Source organism: Procambarus clarkii, chromosome 63 (genome assembly GCF_040958095.1).
Source record: "Procambarus clarkii isolate CNS0578487 chromosome 63, FALCON_Pclarkii_2.0, whole genome shotgun sequence".
Lineage (NCBI taxonomy): Eukaryota > Metazoa > Arthropoda > Malacostraca > Decapoda > Cambaridae > Procambarus > Procambarus clarkii.
Window position 1 is genome coordinate 16,722,358 of NC_091212.1, and position 18,762 is coordinate 16,741,119.

The 18,762-nt window shown below is 51.3% G+C and overlaps 1 protein-coding gene across 1 annotated transcript; it reads right to left on the minus strand.

Moving 5' to 3' along the window:
- Positions 1-327: 327 nt before the first annotated feature.
- LOC123752297 (uncharacterized) lies at positions 328-13,236 on the minus strand. The gene is made up of 7 exons (XM_069308866.1): positions 12,841-13,236; positions 12,106-12,204; positions 2,184-2,341; positions 1,533-1,559; positions 1,301-1,408; positions 1,002-1,185; positions 328-428 (listed from the first exon to the last, which is right to left on the minus strand). Exons 1-7 carry the CDS (start codon positions 12,905-12,907, stop codon positions 328-330), a joined length of 744 nt encoding a protein of 247 aa, XP_069164967.1. The 5' UTR covers positions 12,908-13,236.
- Between the last annotated feature and the right edge of the window lie 5,526 nt (positions 13,237-18,762).

Consider the following 18,762-nt stretch of genomic DNA (forward strand, 5'->3'; position numbering starts at 1 on the left):
ACACCTGTATACATGTGTGTATGGATGGTGGGCAGCACACCTGTATACATGTGTGTGTATGGATGGTGGGCAGCACACCAGTATACATGTGTGTATAGATGATGGGCAGCACATCAGTATACATGTGTGTATAGATGATGGGCAGCACACCTGTATACATGTGTGTGTATGGCTGGTGGGCAACACACCTGAACGTAGGTCCAGCCAACCCCAGGCCATAAGTGCTGTTCCTCTCCATATCTAAACACATCTGACATACATGCCGTAACTAGCTGTAAGTTGACGTATGTTACTTCCTCATTATAACTAGATGATTCGCTAGTTCCCTTATATTGCTAAAACTGTTGTACTGTTGAACTGCAAGTTTGTCATGCTAACTACAGCTGTATGTCTGGCAGCGGGAACCGGGCCTGTACGACTCTCAATACCTGAATGTAATTGATATAGGTCTCACCCTCTGCTTGTATATAGTGTGTCAGAGTGTGAGTATACCTGTCACGTTGTACACCTGTCAGTGTGAGTAATCTGTCACACCTGTCACGTTGTACACCTGTCAGTGTGAGTAATCTGTCACACCTGTCACGTTGTACACCTGTCAGTGTGAGTAATCTGTCACACCTGTCACGTTGTACACCTGTCAGTGTGAGTAATCTGTCACACCTGTCACGTTGTACACCTGTCAGTGTGAGTAATCTGTCACACCTGTCACGTTGTACACCTGTCAGTGTGAGTAATCTGTCACACCTGTCACGTTGTACACCTGTCAGTGTGAGTAATCTGTCACACCTGTCACGTTGTACACCTGTCAGTGTGAGTAATCTGTCACACCTCTCTCGTTGTACACCTGTCAGTGTGAGTAATCTGTCACACCTGTCACGTTGTACACCTGTCAGTGTGAGTAATCTGTCACGCCTCTCTCGTTGTACTCCTGTCAGTGTGTGTAGTCTTTCACGCCTGTCAACACACTCGTCAAAGCCCAAAGCTAAGTCACTTTAGCTTACCGTGGGGATGGCTATAGTGAGGTTGGCGCCCCTGAGTGAGGTGATGGGGGGCAGGAGGATGGGTGAGGTGAGGTGCAGGCGACCCCCCCCGCCAGCACCCAACACTGCGCACCACTTGGCCTCTGCGTTCCACCACCTGCGCAGCCTTCACCAGTCCTGCGCACCGTGCTGACGTCACCTGCGCCTGTCGAAGCCACGGCAAGAGTCTCCAGGTATTAAATGTTCGTTGTTCCGCTGTTGTTTATTTCCTTATTGGTGTGCGTCTTCTGACAACGGAGACGTGGGAGGGGAAGACTTACCTCCGGGGTCTCCTGGAGTAGGAGGAGGCGGAGGCCCAGAGGAAGGTGAGGGGTGAGGCTCGATGTCTTCAACTCTCCGCCGACGGGCGCCAGCACCAGAGTATCCCGCTATGGGGGGGGGGGGGGGAAGAGTGAAGCGAGTTTACTGGAGGTGAGGTCAACCAGCTGGGCTCTAGGAGAAGCCTGAGCACCGTGTATGTGGTATATGCTAGTCAACATACTGCCTACTTACCCATCCAAACACTCCTCGGGACGTCAGCTGCAACAAGACGTAAAATGTTTGTAATAAAATGTATTCTCCCAAACATTATAGCATATAAATGAGAGAGAGACAGAGACAGAGACAGAGAGACAGAGAGACAGACAGAGAGAGAGAGAGAGAGAGAGAGAGAGAGAGAGAGAGAGAGAGAGAGAGAAAGAGAGAGAGAGAGAGAGAGAGAGAGAGAGAGAGAGAGAGAGAGAGAGAGAGAGAGAGAGAGAGAGAGAGAGAGAGAGAGAGAGAGAGAGAGAGAGAAAGAGAGAGAGAGAGAGAGAGAGAGAGAGAGAGAGAGAGAGAGAGAGAGAGAGAGAGAGAGAGAGAGAGAGAGAGAGAGAGAGAGAGAGAGAGAGAGAGAGAGAGAAGAGAGAGAGAGAGAGAGAGAGAGAGAGAGAGAGAGAGAGAGAGAGAGAGAGAGAGAGAGAGAGAGAGAGAGACGTGGGGTTGTTTTAAGCGTAGGTTAGACATACGTAAGTGTGCGTTTGGAAGGGTAATACAATTAAAAAACATAAACAGGAGACGCCTCTGTATGGAGCAATAGGCTTTCTGCAGTTTGCTATGTTGTTATGTAACCAGATAGGGTGATGCAGACATAACAGATGAGTGACAGACACACGTAGAACTGACCTGTAGGGTCACCTCCGTCACCCACTTAGCAGGCCCTACCACCAGCACCACCGTCTCACGCCTAGGAACTTCCACCCATTCGTGCAAGAATCTCCAGTTGACGGTCGGGAAGAGAATGTTTCCCTGTGAGTCACTTCCATCTGATGAGTTTGTTGACACTGTGAAGGAGAGTGTATGGTGACACTGTGAAGGAGAGTGTATGGTGACACTGTGAAGGAGAGTGTATGGTGACACTGTGAAGGAGAGTGTATGGTGACACTGTGAAGGAGAGTGTATGGTGACACTGTGAATTAGAGTGTATGGTTTCTTACTTTATATTTGTCTGGTTACCATGCACTCATTATTTGACTTTATTTCTTTGGTCTCTTTAACTATCTCTCTATGTCTGTCTATCTGGCTCTGTCTGTCTGTCCGTCTGTCTCTCTCGATATATAATTATAAATTCCCTTATGTACTTAAAAATTTGTTGTTCTGTGTACAGTTCAAAATAAATCTCTTCTTAAATGTATAACTTTTTCATTTATCCAGTAAAAAGAAAATCATAAAATAGCTGCGAATTGATATTTAAATTAGTTTCCAATTTCAAAAACCTTATTAATTTATGAAGGTAATAATGGCATCCTAACTCAGATCATTATTCATGTCCCCTAACTCCCCTTGCCACTTCTGGGGGGGGGGGGATATAAGGTGTTTATGTGGCTTCAGGGCACCAATCCCCCCAGCCACAGGGCACCAATCCCCCCAGCCACTGGGCACCAATCCCCCCAGCCACAGGGCACCAGTCCCCCCAGCCACAGGGCACCAATCCCCCCAGCCACAGGGCACCAATCCCCCCAGCCACAGGGCACCAATCCCCCCAGCCACTGGGCATGGCCAGAAGGCGCCCCTAAGCATACCTAATACCCTATCAAACACAAACTAAAATACACATAAATGACAGATCTCATCACAACCCACAAGAGTTAAGATGATACTAATAACACACAATAATAACATACACAAAATGGAAAATTCTTTTATATTTCGTTTTTCTTATATGGGACACGGAACACAAAAGGAGAGGTGCACAGTATATCATTAAAAAAGAACTGAAGCTGAAGGCAAAACAACAAGCTGCCTAATCGGCAGGATTGGTGACTTGACATCGGCATACATGGAAAAAAACCATTCATAGTGGAAGCTCCTAACAAGGCCCCGGAGCGGGAGGGTTGTCATGTATGGGCATGGGGTCCCTCTGGCCGCCGCCTTACCCACTCGTAGGCTCTGGCCAGGTCATCCACTCTCTTGTGAGAAACCATTTTGAGAAGTGGTAATCCAGATGAGGACTCTGCTTAGATAGTTGGCTGCCAGCTATCCTGGCTGCGGTTCACCTAAACAAGACTCTATTGACCCTTATGCACCCTGTGCATGGTGATCCTGGGACTAAGGTGGTCTGCCCCCTTGATGTGGTCTTGGACCATATTCTATAGATGGAATATGTCCACGTCAGGGCTTTCACAGAGCAAATCTCAAAGTCGCTCTTGGTGAGTCCCATATCCTGAAGATCACGCACACTCTCTTTGCACCATCCTCCTCTCCAATTATGGGTTATCGAAAAGGCGGATGCTGTGTGCTTCCCGGTATATTTCCTGACCTTTTAAAGGATCTCTGGGGTGCCGTACTTGTCACACTTGCTCTGATGTGGACGGGAGAGTGGAAAGTTATCAGCTGAGACCTGGGTGTCTAATATAAAGGCCTCATCACCTTTGCAAGTTATTATGTCAGGCTTGCAGAAGGTCCCTCCATCCAGTATACGGACTTAACGTTCCACCTCATAACCTCTTTGCCGCAGGCTGCCGGCTACGAACTGGGTGATATCGTCATGACGTTTCACCCGAGCCTCATGTGTCTTGTAACATGCCTGGGATATGTGGCCCAGGGTCCCTGGTTTCTGGGAAGCATCGAAGAGACCAGAACCCTAGCTGCTCTAGATGGAGTGGCTAAGGCTTATGCCCTAATCTGGATGGCATGTGCAAAATCTCCTCCGCTTAGCAGACGGGTACCGGATGCGACCCACTTGTGGCAAGATGGAACCTCACAAGAGGATGCAAGGCCGGTACCATCAACCATGCTATACTGTTTTGCTTTCTACCTTCTAGAGCGCTCAGTCGTTCTGTTAGAAGGGGTTCCTGCGGCCGAGTCGGGTCTACCCATCGACGCATTCGCGCTTGGAACGCGGGTAGGAGAGCTGCTGCCACTACCACTGGATCCTCCGACTCTACCAACATCCTGAGCCGCTTGTTCTTCTGTAGGCAGATTGATGTAGCAAAGTCGGGAATTCCTAGTCCACCGTCCTTCACGTCGGCATAAAAATAGGCATTAGAAGTATCATGAGGCAGCCGCAGCCAGCCACGAATGACATGCCGCAGCCGCCTGTCAAGCCTCGCTAATTCCATCTTAAATACCGTCCGAGAACATGTCGGCGGTTCACCTTGGGAATTAGGTGGTGTTTTAGTAGGTATAGCCTCTGTTGGAGTTTGAGTGGCGCCTTGGTGATGTTAGTCAGGCCGTCCTCAAACAGGGAACCGTAGGAAAGGCGTCTGCCCCCGGCCCCGATAAGTATTCCTAAATACTTATACTCGTCCGCCACACTCATAGTATTGATTTCGTCGTCCCCGACGTAGTATGCTCTCCTGGTGGGGACATGCCACGTCTTACGATGTGCATCGATCGCTATGCTTAGCGTACGGCATTTTGCAGGATTTACTTTAAGACCAGAGCCACGCAGTGTGTGGCAAATACTTGTTATAAGTTTCTGTAGTCCGGCAGTCGTCTCTGGTGCTACAACCAGATCGTCAGCGAATGACAGTGCTGATACCTTTTCGCTCCCCTGTCCAACCCCTAGCCCCAAGTCCTTAGCCTTGGTAGTTGCCTCATCAAATATTAGGTTGAAGAAAAATGGAGACAGTGAGTCACCCTGTTTCACTCCGCTAGTGATCAGGATGTCCTTCGACTTCTCCCCTTAGATGGATATTACGGTTGAGGACCGATCATAGCCCGACATTATGTATTTCCTTCGGACTGCCTTTTCGGACATAAAGGCTTCGGAATGCCTTTACATTTCATGGCCTGATGGATGGCCGGATGAATATCCAGATATCCAGAAACGCTAGGTGCGTGTTCTGCTTGAGCGCACGAGCCTCAGCTAGGAGGGCATCCAGGATCACCAGGTTTTCAGGGCATCCGTCCACAGGGACGAAGGCCTTCTGCCGCCTGTCGATCCTGACTGCCTCGGAGAGGCTGCTGCTCAGATCTTATAGAACAGCCTCACTATCGTAGATGACATGGTTATGGGGCGATAATGGGAAGGAGAGTCTGGGTTAGGTTTCTTATCTCATAGCACTGTCTTATTCTTGTGAAAGGGTTGTGGCAAGGATTCGTTTACCAACCACAGATTAAACAACTTTGCAAACACCCTGATTGGTATAGCTTTAAGTAAACGTATAATGATACCGTCTGGGCCGGGAGCAGCAGTGCTACTTGTCTTGAGAGCAACAAGGATTTCCTCTGGTGTTATAGGGTCCCCTAGTTGCTGATTAACTGGATCACGGCCACGAATTGGGCGGTGTTCCGGTGATGTGGGTCTAGAGAAATGTCTCCCAGAACGTTATATCTCGTATACTAAATACTGGCGAGGCTCCCTGTGACCTAGGCTTCAGTGTGTTTGTGTGTGTGTGTGTGTGTGTGTGTGTGTGTGTGTGTGTGTGTGTGTGTTTATTCAACTAGTTGTGCTTGCGGGGGTTGAGCTCTGCTCTTTCGGCTCGCCTCTCAACTGTCAATCAACTGTTTCTACTACTACTATTTTTTTCCACACCACACACACACACACACCCAGGTTGCAGCCCGTGACAGCTGACTAACTCCCAGGTACCTATTTACTGCTAGGTAACAAGGGCATAGGGTGAAAGAAACGCTGCCCATCGTCCGGCGCCCGGGATCGAACCCGGAACCACAGGATCACGTGTCCAGCGTGCTGTCCGCTCGGCCACCTGCTCCCTAACACACACACACACTCTGTGTGTGTGTGTGTGTGTGTGTACTCACCTAGTTGAACTCACCTAGTTGTGCTTGCGGGGGTTGAGCTCTGGCTCTTTGGTCCTGCTTCTCAACCGTCAATCAACTGGTGTACAGATTCCTGAGCCTATTGGGCTCTATCATATCTACACTTGAAACTGTGTATGGAGTCAGCCTCCACCACATCACTTCCTAATGCATTCCATTTGTCAACCACTCTGACACTAAAAAAGTTCTTTCTAATATCTCTGTGGCTCATTTGGGCGCTCAGTTTTCACCTGTGTCCCCTTGTGAGTGTGCCCCTTGTGTTAAATAGCCTGTCTTTATCTACCCTATCAATTCCCTTGAGAATCTTGAATGTAGTGATCATGTCCCCCCTAACTCTTCTGTCTTCCAGCGAAGTGAGGTTTAATTCCCGTAGTCTCTCCTCGTAGCTCATACCTCTCAGCTCGGGTACTAGTCTGGTGGCAAATCTTTGAACCTTTTTCAGTTTAGTCTTATCCTTGACTAGATATGGACTCCATGCCGGGGCTGCATACTCCAGGATTGGCCTGACATATGTGGTATACAAAGTTCTGAATGATTCTTTACACAAATTTCTGAATGCCGTTCGTATGTTGGCCAGCCTGGCATATGCCGCTGATGTTATCCTCTTGATATGTGCTGCAGGAGACAGGTCTGGCGTGATATCAACTCCCAAGTCTTTTTCTTTCTCTGACTCCTGAAGAATTTCCTCTCCCAGATGATACCTTGTATTTGGCCTCCTGCTCCCTACGCCTATCTTCATTATATTACACTTGGTTGGGTTAAACTCTAACAACCACTTGTTCGACCATTCCTTCAGTCTGTCTAGGTCTTCTTGAAGCCTCAAACAGTCCTCTTCTGTCTTAATCCTTCTCATAATTTTGGCATCGTCCGCAAACATTGAGAGAAAAGAATCTATACCCTCCGGGAGATCATTTACACATATCAGAAACAAGATAGGACCGAGTACTGAGCCCTGTGGGACTCCACTGGTGACTTCACGCCAATCGGAGGTCTCACCCCTCACCGTAACTCTCTGCTTCCCATTGCTCAGGTACTCCCTTATCCACTGGAGCACCTTACCAGCTACACCTGCCTGTCTCTCCAGCTTATGTACCAGCCTCTTATGCGGTACTGTGTCAAAGGCTTTCCGACAGTCCAAGAAAATGCAGTCTGCCCAGCCCTCTCTTTCTTGCTTAATCTGTGTTACCTGGTCATAGAATTCTATTATGCCAGTCAGGCAAGATTTACCCTCCCTGAACCCATGTTGTCGATTTGTCCCGAAGTCCCCTCTCTCCAGATGTGCTACCAGGTTTTTTCTCACGATCTTCTCCATCACCTTGCATGGTATACAAGTCAAGGATACTGGCCTGTAGTTCAATGCCTCTTGCCTGTCGTCCTTTTTGTATACTGGGACCACATTCGCCATCTTCCATATTTCTGATAGGTCTCCCGTCTCCAGTGACCTACAATACACTATGGAGAGTGGCAAGCAAAGTGCCTCTGCACACTCTTTCAGTACCCATGGCGAGATTCCGTCTGGACCAACAGCCTTTCTAACATCCAGGTCCAGCAGGTGTTTCTTGACCTCCTCTCTCGTAATTTCAAACTCTTCCAAGGCCGCCTTGTTTACTTCCCTTTCTCCTAGCACAGTGACCTCACCTTGTTCTGTTTTGAAGACCTCTAGGAACCTCTTGTTGAGCTCATCACACACCTCTTTGTCATTCTCTGTATACCTGTCCTTGCCTGTTCTAAGATTCACTACCTGTTCTTTCACTGTTGTTTTCCTTCTGATGTGACTGTGGAGTAGCTTTGGTTCGGTCTTGGCTTTGTTTGCTATATCATTTTCATAACTTTTCTCTGATTCTCTTCTCACCCTGACATACTCATTCCTGGTTCTCTGGTATCTCTCTCTGCTTTCTGGTGCTCTGTTATTCCGGAAGTTCCTCCACGCCCTTTTGTTCAGTTTTTTGCTTCCATACATGCCCTATTATACCATGGATTCTTCTTTTGCTTCTCGGATTTTTCCTTTTGGGCCAGGATGTATCTGCTTACTGCCTCCTGACACTTTTGGGTGACATAGTCCATCATATCTTGTACAGACTTAGCTCTGAGGTCTGTGTCCCAAGGTATTTCCCTTAGGAAGCTTCTCATCTCCTCATAATTTCCCTTTCGGTATGCCAGCCTTTTGTTTCCTAGTTCTTTTTTTTTTTTTGGGGGGGGGGGGGGGGAGGATAATTCCTAGCTCTACCAGGTACTCAAAGTTCAGTACACTGTGATCATTCATTCCCAAGGGTGCTTCCATCTTGACTTCCCTTATATCCCACTCATTTAGGGTAAATATCAGGTAAAGCATTGCTGGTTCATCCTCTCCTCTCATTCTTGTTGGATCCTTGATGTGCTGGCTTAGAAAGTTTCTTGTTGCCACGTCCAGCAGCTTAGCTCTCCATGTTTCTGGTCCTCCATGCGGGTCTCGGTTCTCCCAATCTATCTTCCCATGGTTGAAGTCTCCCATGATTAGTAGTCCAGATCCATTCCTACTAGCAATAGAAGTTGCTCTCTCATTATTTTAATGGTGGCCATATTGTTTCTATCATATTCCTGTCTGGGTCTTCTGTCATTTGGTGGTGGATTATATATGACTACGACTATAATTTTTTGCCCTCCAGTTGTTATTGTTCCTATTATGTAGTCACTGAAACCTTCACATCCCTGAACAACCAACTCCTCAAAATCCCAGCCTTTTCTTACCAGCAGAGCTACACCACCCCCACCTCTTCCTTCTCTCTCTTTCCTCATAACATAATAGTCCTGTGGGAACACTGCATTTGTTATTGTTTTCGTCAGCTTTGTTTCTGTGAGAGCTATTATGTCTGGGTTTTCCTCTAGTACCCATTCTCCAAGTTCATTGCCTTTATTTGTAATACCGTCTATGTTAGTGTACATTGCCTTGAGGTTCACTTTCTTCTGTCCCTTCTCAAATCTCCTCCTTGGGGAATGTTCTGCAGGTGGAGGAAGCTGTGCCATGGGTGTGAGGATTTGTGAGGTGGATACCAGGGTTGTAGAGGATACTGGGATGAGGGGTAGGGGGTCAAGTGAAGGGGAAAGGACAGGGAGGGTATGGGGTGAACGGGGCGGGAGGACAGGAAGGAAAGGGGGGTTTTCTATGCAGAGGAGGATGGTGGGGTTGCCCTCCCCGCTGGTGTTACTGGGTAGCTGGTTGTGGGTTCCCCCTCGCCTCTGGGGGTGATGTGTTGGGAGCTATGGTTTCCTGGTTTTCCCCTCTCGCCCTGCGCTTCTTCCTTGCTTCTGCCGCCATGTCCCTCTCCTCCTTCCTCATGTTCCTCTGGAGGAATACTTTTTTTAATTCTCCCACATGTTGCAGGTGGCTTTTCTTTGTTAGAATCGTGTCCTTTGTGTTCTCATTTGCAAACACTATCTTTAACACACGGTCTCGGTCTTTTTTGTACCAGCCTAACCTGAAAACCTTCTCAATGCTATGCTCAGCCCCTTCCATGTCTAGTGCCTTCAGTATTTCATTCACTGCTGCTTTGTCCTTATCATTCCACTCTTTCCTATTAGAGCCTTCCTGCTCTTTAATACCTACAGCTACCACTGCTCTTTTCCTTTCCAGCAGCTGGCTAGTGGAGCGTGCCACTTCCTGTGAGGTGGCTGCTTTCATGGCTACCTCCATCACTGCAGACATTACTTCAGAGTTGTTGTTTTTTAGCATTTCTGCAAAGGTTGCTTTTAATGTGGCATTCTCTTCCAAAGTACTATTACCACCTTCTCCCTGGGTGGTTATCTGAGTCTCAGCATCGATACTATTCTCTTTGAGGGCTTCAATCTCCTCCTTTGCTGCTGTCAGCTCTCTTTTTTAGGTTGCTTATTTTATTCTTCATTTCCTGTATCATTTCCTGCATATCACTCTTGATGTCCTCCAGAAACTGGGCAAACATTTCCTTCATTTCTTTGCCTGAACTTTTCCCTGTTCCCCCTGTTGCTTCTGGCTGTCATGCTTGATCCTGTTCCTAGTTGTGCCGTGATAGGATTCGTCAGAAGGGCAGAGCAGGGTGGGGGAGAGAGAGATAGGGAGAGAGGGAGAGAGAGTGAGAGAGAGAGATAAAGAGAGAGATAGAGAGAGAGAGGGAGGGAAGGAGAGAGAGAGATAAAGAGAGAGATAAAGAGAGAGATAAAGAGAGAGATAAAGAGAGAGGGAGGGAGAGAGAGAAAGAGAGAGAGAGATAAAGAGAGAGATAGAGAGAGAGAGGGAGGGAGGGAGAGAGATAAAGAGAGAGATAAAGAGAGAGATAGAGAGAGAGGGAGGGAGGGAGAGAGAGAGATAAAGAGAGAGGGAGGGAGAGAGAGAGAGATAAAGAGAGAGAGAGAGAGAAAGAGAGAGAGAGAGAGAGAGAGAGAGAGAGAGAGAGAGAGAGAGAGAGAGAGAGAGAGAGAGAGAGAGAGAGAGAGAGAGAGAGGAGAGAGTGGGAGAGAGAGGAGAAAGTGGGAGAGAGAGAGGAGAGAGAGGGGGAGAGTATGTGTACGGGGGATGCGGGGGACTGGGGGGTGGGGGGGCGGTGGTGGCGACCAGGTCAGGTCAGGTCAGATGGGGGGTGAGAGAGGAGGTGGGGTATATAGTATGTGTGTGTATGTGTGTGTGTGTGTGTGTGTGTGTGTGTGTGTGTGTGTGTGTGTGTGTGTGTGTGTGTGTGTGTGTGTGTGTGTGTGTGTGTGTGTGGAATATATAGATTATTTTTATATAATTTACTAACATCAAGAGATACTTTACAAAAATATTATAAATCTAACAAATGACCTATTTTAAAGTAGAAAATAATTTGGATGTATGACATGAAAAATAACACCTTAAATATAACCTGAAATTATAGAAACTGTCAGAGACTTATCACTGTGCATCAACAAGTGACTTATCATTGTACATCAACAAGTGACTCATCATTGTACATCAACAAGTGACTCATCATTGTGCATCAACAAGTGACTTATCATTGTGCATCAACAAGTGACTCATCATTGTACATCAACAAGTGACTCATCATTGTACATCAACAAGTGACTCATCATTGTGCATCAACAAGTGACTCATTATTGTGCATCAACAAGTGACTCATCATTGTACATCAACAAGTGACTCATCATTGTACATCAACAAGTGACTCATCATCGAGAGGTAAGCCTGGAGGTAACTCAACACGTCTGCAGCACGGAGTCAGCTGCAACAGGATAAATAACACGATTGTCAACAAGCCATCTATTTATGACCATTATTCCTTAATGATGTCAAACATCCAGCTGGGGTCTCGCGGCTTCCTCTGCCGCCTAGTTACTCTCTCCTGTAGACCTCCTCCACTATTGTGTACGTCACCCAATGTTGTGTTCCTAACAATCAAATTGACGCTTCTGGCATAGTTTGAGAGGCCGGTGATATAGGGATGTGTTGAAAAACGATCTTATGAAGGATGCTGGATGGGTCATCACCTTCAGACAAAAGGATATTCGTTTAAGAATGATTTCTTCAAGTGTGTGTGTGTGTGGACTTGAGGCCAGGAAGGAGACTCTTATGAGTGCAAGGATTGACTCACAAGATGTCTTATACGTTTCCTCCACTGACAATATTTACTCGTATATATTTACCTATTTTTGTTCATTCAACTGTATGTCTATTTCTGCGTATGACTTTTGTGCCTAACTTTATACCTTCCTTTTCCAGTCATCCATCCGTCTAACCTGTACTCATCAATCTACCTTCATTTCCAACACTGTTCAACATATGTTCACCTCTTATACCTTTTAAGTAGGTGGTGACACACCTGGTCAGGTGTACCTGGGTTGGACAGATGTGCAGCAAATGGTGAGAGGTGATGGTGGCGGAGGATCTGGGTGCTGAGGCCGGCAGTCCACACGCGCCCCACGACACCTGTGTCTGGGAGCCACACCACACAGAGCACAACATGGTAGACAAAATATATCGACTAAATATTTATGAATAATAACGAATCAAAAGTGAATAATGAATATATTGATGAAGACAACCTCCAAGGTTTAAGACTTCACCTTCAATATAAAAGCTTACAAATTGGAGACCCACAAATGGAACAGGAAATAAAGCTCCATAAGACAGTTTGGTGTTGGACGTGAAGCCTAACGTCTGAGGAAGGATTATTAAAGCCACTACAACAGCTTACTGCACAGCCAGAAGGTATAAATTAGTACCGAATATACTACAGGACTTAAGTAAACTTGCAAATGTGTATACACCAAGAAGCAGGGTATATACACCACGGTATACATTCCCAGCCCCCACTACCTGTGTTCCAGACCCCACTACCTGTGTTCCAGCCCCCACTACCTGTGTTCCAGCCCCTACTACCTGTGTTCCAGCCCAAAGGCAAATTCTTAAATATTAACGTATTGTGTAACGGAAAACTATATTATTTAGAATATAAGTTAATATTAATGATTGACAATTATAATTTTGGGAAGAGTTAGGAATAGGTGTGGTTATGTGGGTTGGTTGTGTTAGGAGTCATTTGTATTAGCAGGTGAGTGAAGCACTTACCAGCATCTCGCGGAGTCATGATGATGACGCTGGTGGCGTTGAGCAGCAGGAGAACCTGGGTGACCATCTGGTACAGGAGCCCTGGTGTGGGTTGCTGGGCCCCCGGTGTGGGTAGCTGGGCCCCCGGTGTGGGTAGCTGGGCCGCCGGTGTGGGTAGCTGGGCCGCCGGTGTTGGTAGCTGGGTCCCCGGTGTGGGTAGCTGGGCCGCCGGTGTGGGTAGCTGGGCCCCCGGTGTGGGTAGCTGGGCCCATGGTGTGGGTAGCTGGGCCCATGGTGTGGGTAGCTGGGCCCCCGGTGTGGGTAGCTGGGCCCCCGGTGTGGGTAGCTGGGCCCCCGGTGTGGGTAGCTGGGCCCCGGTGTGAGTACTAGGGTCCCTCCTGTCATCCTTCCTCCTGCCTCACCCTCCAATCGTAAAGATACTTCATCACTCCCTCTACTTTGTTCCTCCCCACTCACGTCCAACGTGGCAACCGTCCCCACTCATCCCCAGCTTGGTGCCCTCCCCACTCATCCCCAGCTTGGTGCCCTCCCCACTCATCCCCAGCTTGGTGCCCTCCCCACTCACGTCCAACGTGGCAACCCTCCCCACTCACACAACACTCCTCCCCACTAGCCCCTAGCGTGGCAACCCTCCACACTTGTCGGAAACTTTCGGCCCCCAAACTACTAGCACCTGATACGATTAGCTAAAATCGTTGTATCAGGGAATTAACACTACTAACCTTATTAATTTCCTGTTAGGAAAAATCTAAAAATCCCTCAGAAAATGTATATAATGATTGCGTCAGCCAACATCGAAGCAGCGCTATTATTAATCTTCTTATATTATTAATATTTCCGGTCTATTATTCTCTTTAAATTAGAAAAACCTTATTTTAGACTGGAATTAACTAAAACTTAGAAAGAATTAATATAATCTTCCACCCGAAGTAAATTACGGCAACTGTGAATGCTATCTCACTGCCGGTGAGATAGCACGGCACAAGTCACAAGTCACGTCACGAGTTAAGCACATATCAAGTGTACTTTAAACCCCACATACTTCTAGTCCAGCATTACGGACAATAATAATAACAATTAATAAGAATCAATTCGTTAAAGCGTACAATACTGCCTAACTGTTCTAGTTAATGAACGAGTTAAAATTAGTAGCATGACTATCATTGTGACACACTTCAATAGGAGGAGGAAGACGCATTTGTGCAAAGGATCTGAGAGGATCAAGTCTCGATCACGGGGGAAGCAAATTAGCAGCGACGGATATCTAAGTCATCCGTTGTTCTACAACGTTCTAACGCTACTGTAACATTCAGACTACAAAGTACATGATATCCGGTCGGTTATATACTCAGTCATTGATGTATGGCCATATAACCAGGTATTTGAGTGACCGTCCGGTTAAGCCGCATATAAATCAAAATCTCCATGGTGAGCACATGTGTAACTAGGGAATAATTACTACGGATTTGAGATTAGCTGTGAGGATATTTGCTTTACAGTGTTTACGTTGTAAATTTTCCTCAGAAGCAGGTGATCAGCTGAGAACTTGGGGTTAACTTCTATGGCAACACGTGACTCGAGTCCCGGCTACGGAACCCTTGCCTTGCCTAACCTTTCTGACGTTCTCCAGATAATTCATTTTGAAGCCTCCTAGTCAGCTAATCTTACACTAGTTTCAGTAGTTAGTGACTAATCCTATAACATTTCTTACTGATATATAACTAATGATTATAATTACTACTGAATAACCTCTCCAGGATATATGTTTAGGGTAAAACCCAGTAGAAGTTAAAATTAAATAATACAGTCCACTTCTTTAATATAGTCCATATAACATAATTAGTTATATTAATAAATTTATCTGCTGGGAAATTCCGCACACCACTCACCCCAGCATGGCAACCCTCCCCACTCACCCTCAGCATGGCAACCCTCCCCACTCACCCCCAGCGTGGCACAGCGTCCCCACTCACCCCAGCGTGGCAAACCTCCCCACTCACCCCCAGCGTGGCAAACCTCCCCACTCACCCCAGCATGGCAACCCTCCCCACTCACCCTCAGCATGGCAACCCTCCCCACTCACCCCAGCATGGCAACCCTCCCCACTCACCCTCAGCATGGCAACCCTCCCCACTCACCCTCAGCATGGCAACCCTCCCCACTCACCCTCAGCGTGGCAACCCTCCCCACTCACCCTCAGCGTGGCAACCCTCCCCACTCACCCCAGCGTGGCAACCCTCCCCACTCACCCCAGCATGGCAACCCTCCCCACTCACCCCAGCATGGTAACCCTCCCCACTCACCCTCAGCCTGGCAACCCTCCCCACTCACCCCCAGCGTGGCACAGCCTCCCCACTCACCCTCAGCGTGGCAACCCTCCCCTCTCACCCCACTGTGGCAACCCTCCCCTCTCACCCCAGCGTGGCAACTCTCCCCACTCACCCTCAGCGTGGCAACCCTCCCCACTCACCCCAGCGTGGCAATTAACCCTCCCCTCTCACCCCACCGTGGCAAACCTCCCCACTCACCTTCAGCCTGGCAACCCTCCCCACTCACCCCCAGCGTGGCACAGCCTCCCTTCTCACCCTCAGCGTGGAAACCCTCCCCTCTCACCCCCAGCGTGGCACAGCCTCCCTTCTCACCCTCAGCCTGGCAACCCTCCCCTCTCACCCCACTGTGGCAAACCTCCCCACTCACCCTCAGCCTGGCAACTCTCCCCACTCACCCTCAGCGTGGCAACCCTCCCCACTCACCCCAGCGTGGCAACCCTCCCCTCTCACCCCAACGTGGCCACCCTCCCCACTCACCCTCAGCGTTGCAACCCTCCCCACTCACCCCAGCATGACAACCCTCCCCTCTCACCCCCAGCATGGCAACCCTCCCCACTCATCCCAGCTTGGCAAAGCCTCCCCGCTCACCCCAGCGGGGCACAGCGTCCCCACTCACCTCAGCGTGGCAACCCTCCCCTCTCACCCCCAGCGTGGCAACCCTCCCCACACACCCCCAGCGTGGCAACCCTCCCCACTCACCCCCAGCATGGCAACCCTCCCCACTCATCCCAGCGTGGCAAACCCTCCCCACTCACCATCAGCGTGGCAACCCTCCCCATTCACCCCCAGCGTGGCAACCCTCCCCACTCACCCCAGCGTGGCAACCCTCCCCACTCACCCCCAGCGTGGCAACCCTCCCCACTCACCCCCAGCATGGCAACCCTCCCCACTCACCCTCAGCGTGGCAACCCTCCCCTCTCACCCCCAGCATGGCAACCCTCCCCACTCACCCTCAGCGTGGCAACCCTCCCCTCTCACCCCCAGCATGGCAACCCTCCCCACTCACCCTCAGCGTGGCAACCCTCCCCTCTCATCCCAGCTTGGCAAAGCCTCCCCTCTCACCCCAGCGTGGCACAGCGTCCCCACTCACCTCCGCGTGGCAACCCTCCCAATGCACTCACCCCAGCATGGCACAGCGTCCCCACTCACCCCAGCATGGCAACTCACCCCACTCACCCTCAGCATAGCAACCCTCCCCACTCACCCCCGCGTGGCAACCTTCCCCACTCACCCCCAGCGTGGCACAGCCTCCCCACTCACCCCAGCGTGGCAACCCTCCCCACTCACCCCCACGTGGCAACCCTCCACACTCACCCCCAGCGTGGCACAGCCTCCCCAATCACCCCAGCGTGGCACAGCCTCCCCAATCACCCCAGCGTGGCAACCTTCCCCACTCACCCCCGCGTGGCAACCCTCCACACTCACCCCCAGCGTGGCACAGCCTCCCCAATCACCCCAGCGTGGCACAGCCTCCCCAATCACCCCAGTGTGGCACAGCCTCCCCACTCACCCCAGCGTGGCACAGCCTCCCCACTCACCCCCAGCGTGGCACAGCCTCCCCACTCACCCCAGCGTGGCACAGCCTCCCCACTCACCCCAGCGTGGCACAGCCTCCCCAATCACCCCCAGCGTGGCACAGCCTCCCCACTCACCCCCGCGTGGCAACCTTCCCCAATCACCCCAGCGTGGCACAGCCTCCCCAATCACCCCAGCGTGGCACAGCCTCCCCAATCACCCCAGCGTGGCACAGCCTCCCCAATCACCCCAGCGTGGCACAGCCTCCCCAATCACCCCAGCGTGGCACAGCCTCCCCAATCACCCCAGCGTGGCACAGCCTCCCCACTCACCCCCAGCGTGGCACAGCCTCCCCACTCACCCCCAGCGTGGCAGAGCCTCCCCACTCACCCTCAGCCTGGCAACCTTCCCCACTCACCCCAGCATGGCACAGCCTCCCCACTCACCCCCAGCGTGGCACAGCCTCCCCAATCACCCCAGCGTGGCACAGCCTCCCCACTCACCCCCAGCGTGGCACAGCCTCCCCACTCACCCCAGCGTGGCACAGCCTCCCCACTCACCCCCAGCGTGGCACAGCCTCCCCACTCACCCCCAGCGTGGCACAGCCTCCCCACTCACCCCCAGCGTGGCACAGCCTCCCCACTCACCCCCAGCGTGGCACAGCCTCCGCACTCACCCCAGCGTGGCACAGCCTCCCCACTCACCCCCAGCGTGGCACAGCCTCCCCACTCACCCCCAGCGTGGCACAGCCTCCCCACTCACCCCCAGCGTGGCACAGCCTCCCCAATCACCCCAGCGTGGCACAGCCTCCCCACTCACCCCCAGCGTGGCACAGCCTCCCCACTCACCCCCAGCGTGGCACAGCCTCCCCACTAACCCCCAGCGTGGCACAGCCTCCCCACTCACCCCCAGCGTGGCACAGCCTCCCCACTCACCCCCAGCGTGGCACAGCCTCCCCACTCACCCCCAGCGTGGCACAGCCTCCCCACTCACCCCCAGCGTGGCACAGCCTCCCCACTCACCCCCAGCGTGGCACAGCCTCCCCACTCACCCCAGCGTGGCACAGCCTCCCCACTCACCCCCAGCGTGGCACAGCCTCCCCACTCACCCCCAGCGTGGCACAGCCTCCCCACTCACCCCCAGCGTGGCACAGCCTCCCCACTCACCCCAGCGTGGCACAGCCTCCCCACTCACCCCCAGCGTGGCACAGCCTCCCCACTCACCCCCAGCGTGGCACAGCCTCCCCACTCACCCCAGCGTGGCACAGCCTCCCCACTCACCCCCAGCGTGGCACAGCCTCCCCACTCACCCCCAGCGTGGCACAGCCTCCCCACTCACCCCCAGCGTGGCACAGCCTCCCCACTCACCCCCAGCGTGGCACAGCCTCCCCACTCACCCCCAGCGTGGCACAGCCTCCCCACTCACCCCCAGCGTGGCACAGCCTCCCCACTCACCCCCAGCGTGGCACAGCCTCCCCACTCACCCCCAGCGTGGCACAGCCTCCCCACTCACCCCCAGCGTGGCACAGCCTCCCCACTCACCCCAGCGTGGCACAGCCTCCCTAATCACCCCCAGCGTGGCACAGCCTCCCCACTCACCCCCAGCGTGGCACAGCCTCCCCAATCACCCCCAGCGTGGCACAGCCTCCCCAATCACCCCCAGCGTGGCACAGCCTCCCCACTCACCCCCAGCGTGGCACAGCCTCCCCACTCACCCCCAGCGTGGCACAGCCTCCCCACTCACCCCCAGCGTGGCACAGCCTCCCCACTCACCCCCAGCGTGGCACAGCCTCCCCACTCACCCCCAGCGTGGCACAGCCTCCCCACTCACCCCCAGCGTGGCACAGCCATGGCGGTGAACTACCCGGACCGTAACTTTTAAACCATTAAAATGTGAATCAACTGCAGCATTTACCTGCACAAAATTTAGTTATTTGGGATTTGTTTGAACAATTTTTTGTTAAAATCCTGAATACTCTGAGAGTGAGTCATGTAGCGGGGGACCTAAATGGTCAGAGTGAGTCATGTAGCGGGGGACCTAAATGGTCAGTGTGAGTCATGTGGCGGGGGACCTAAAT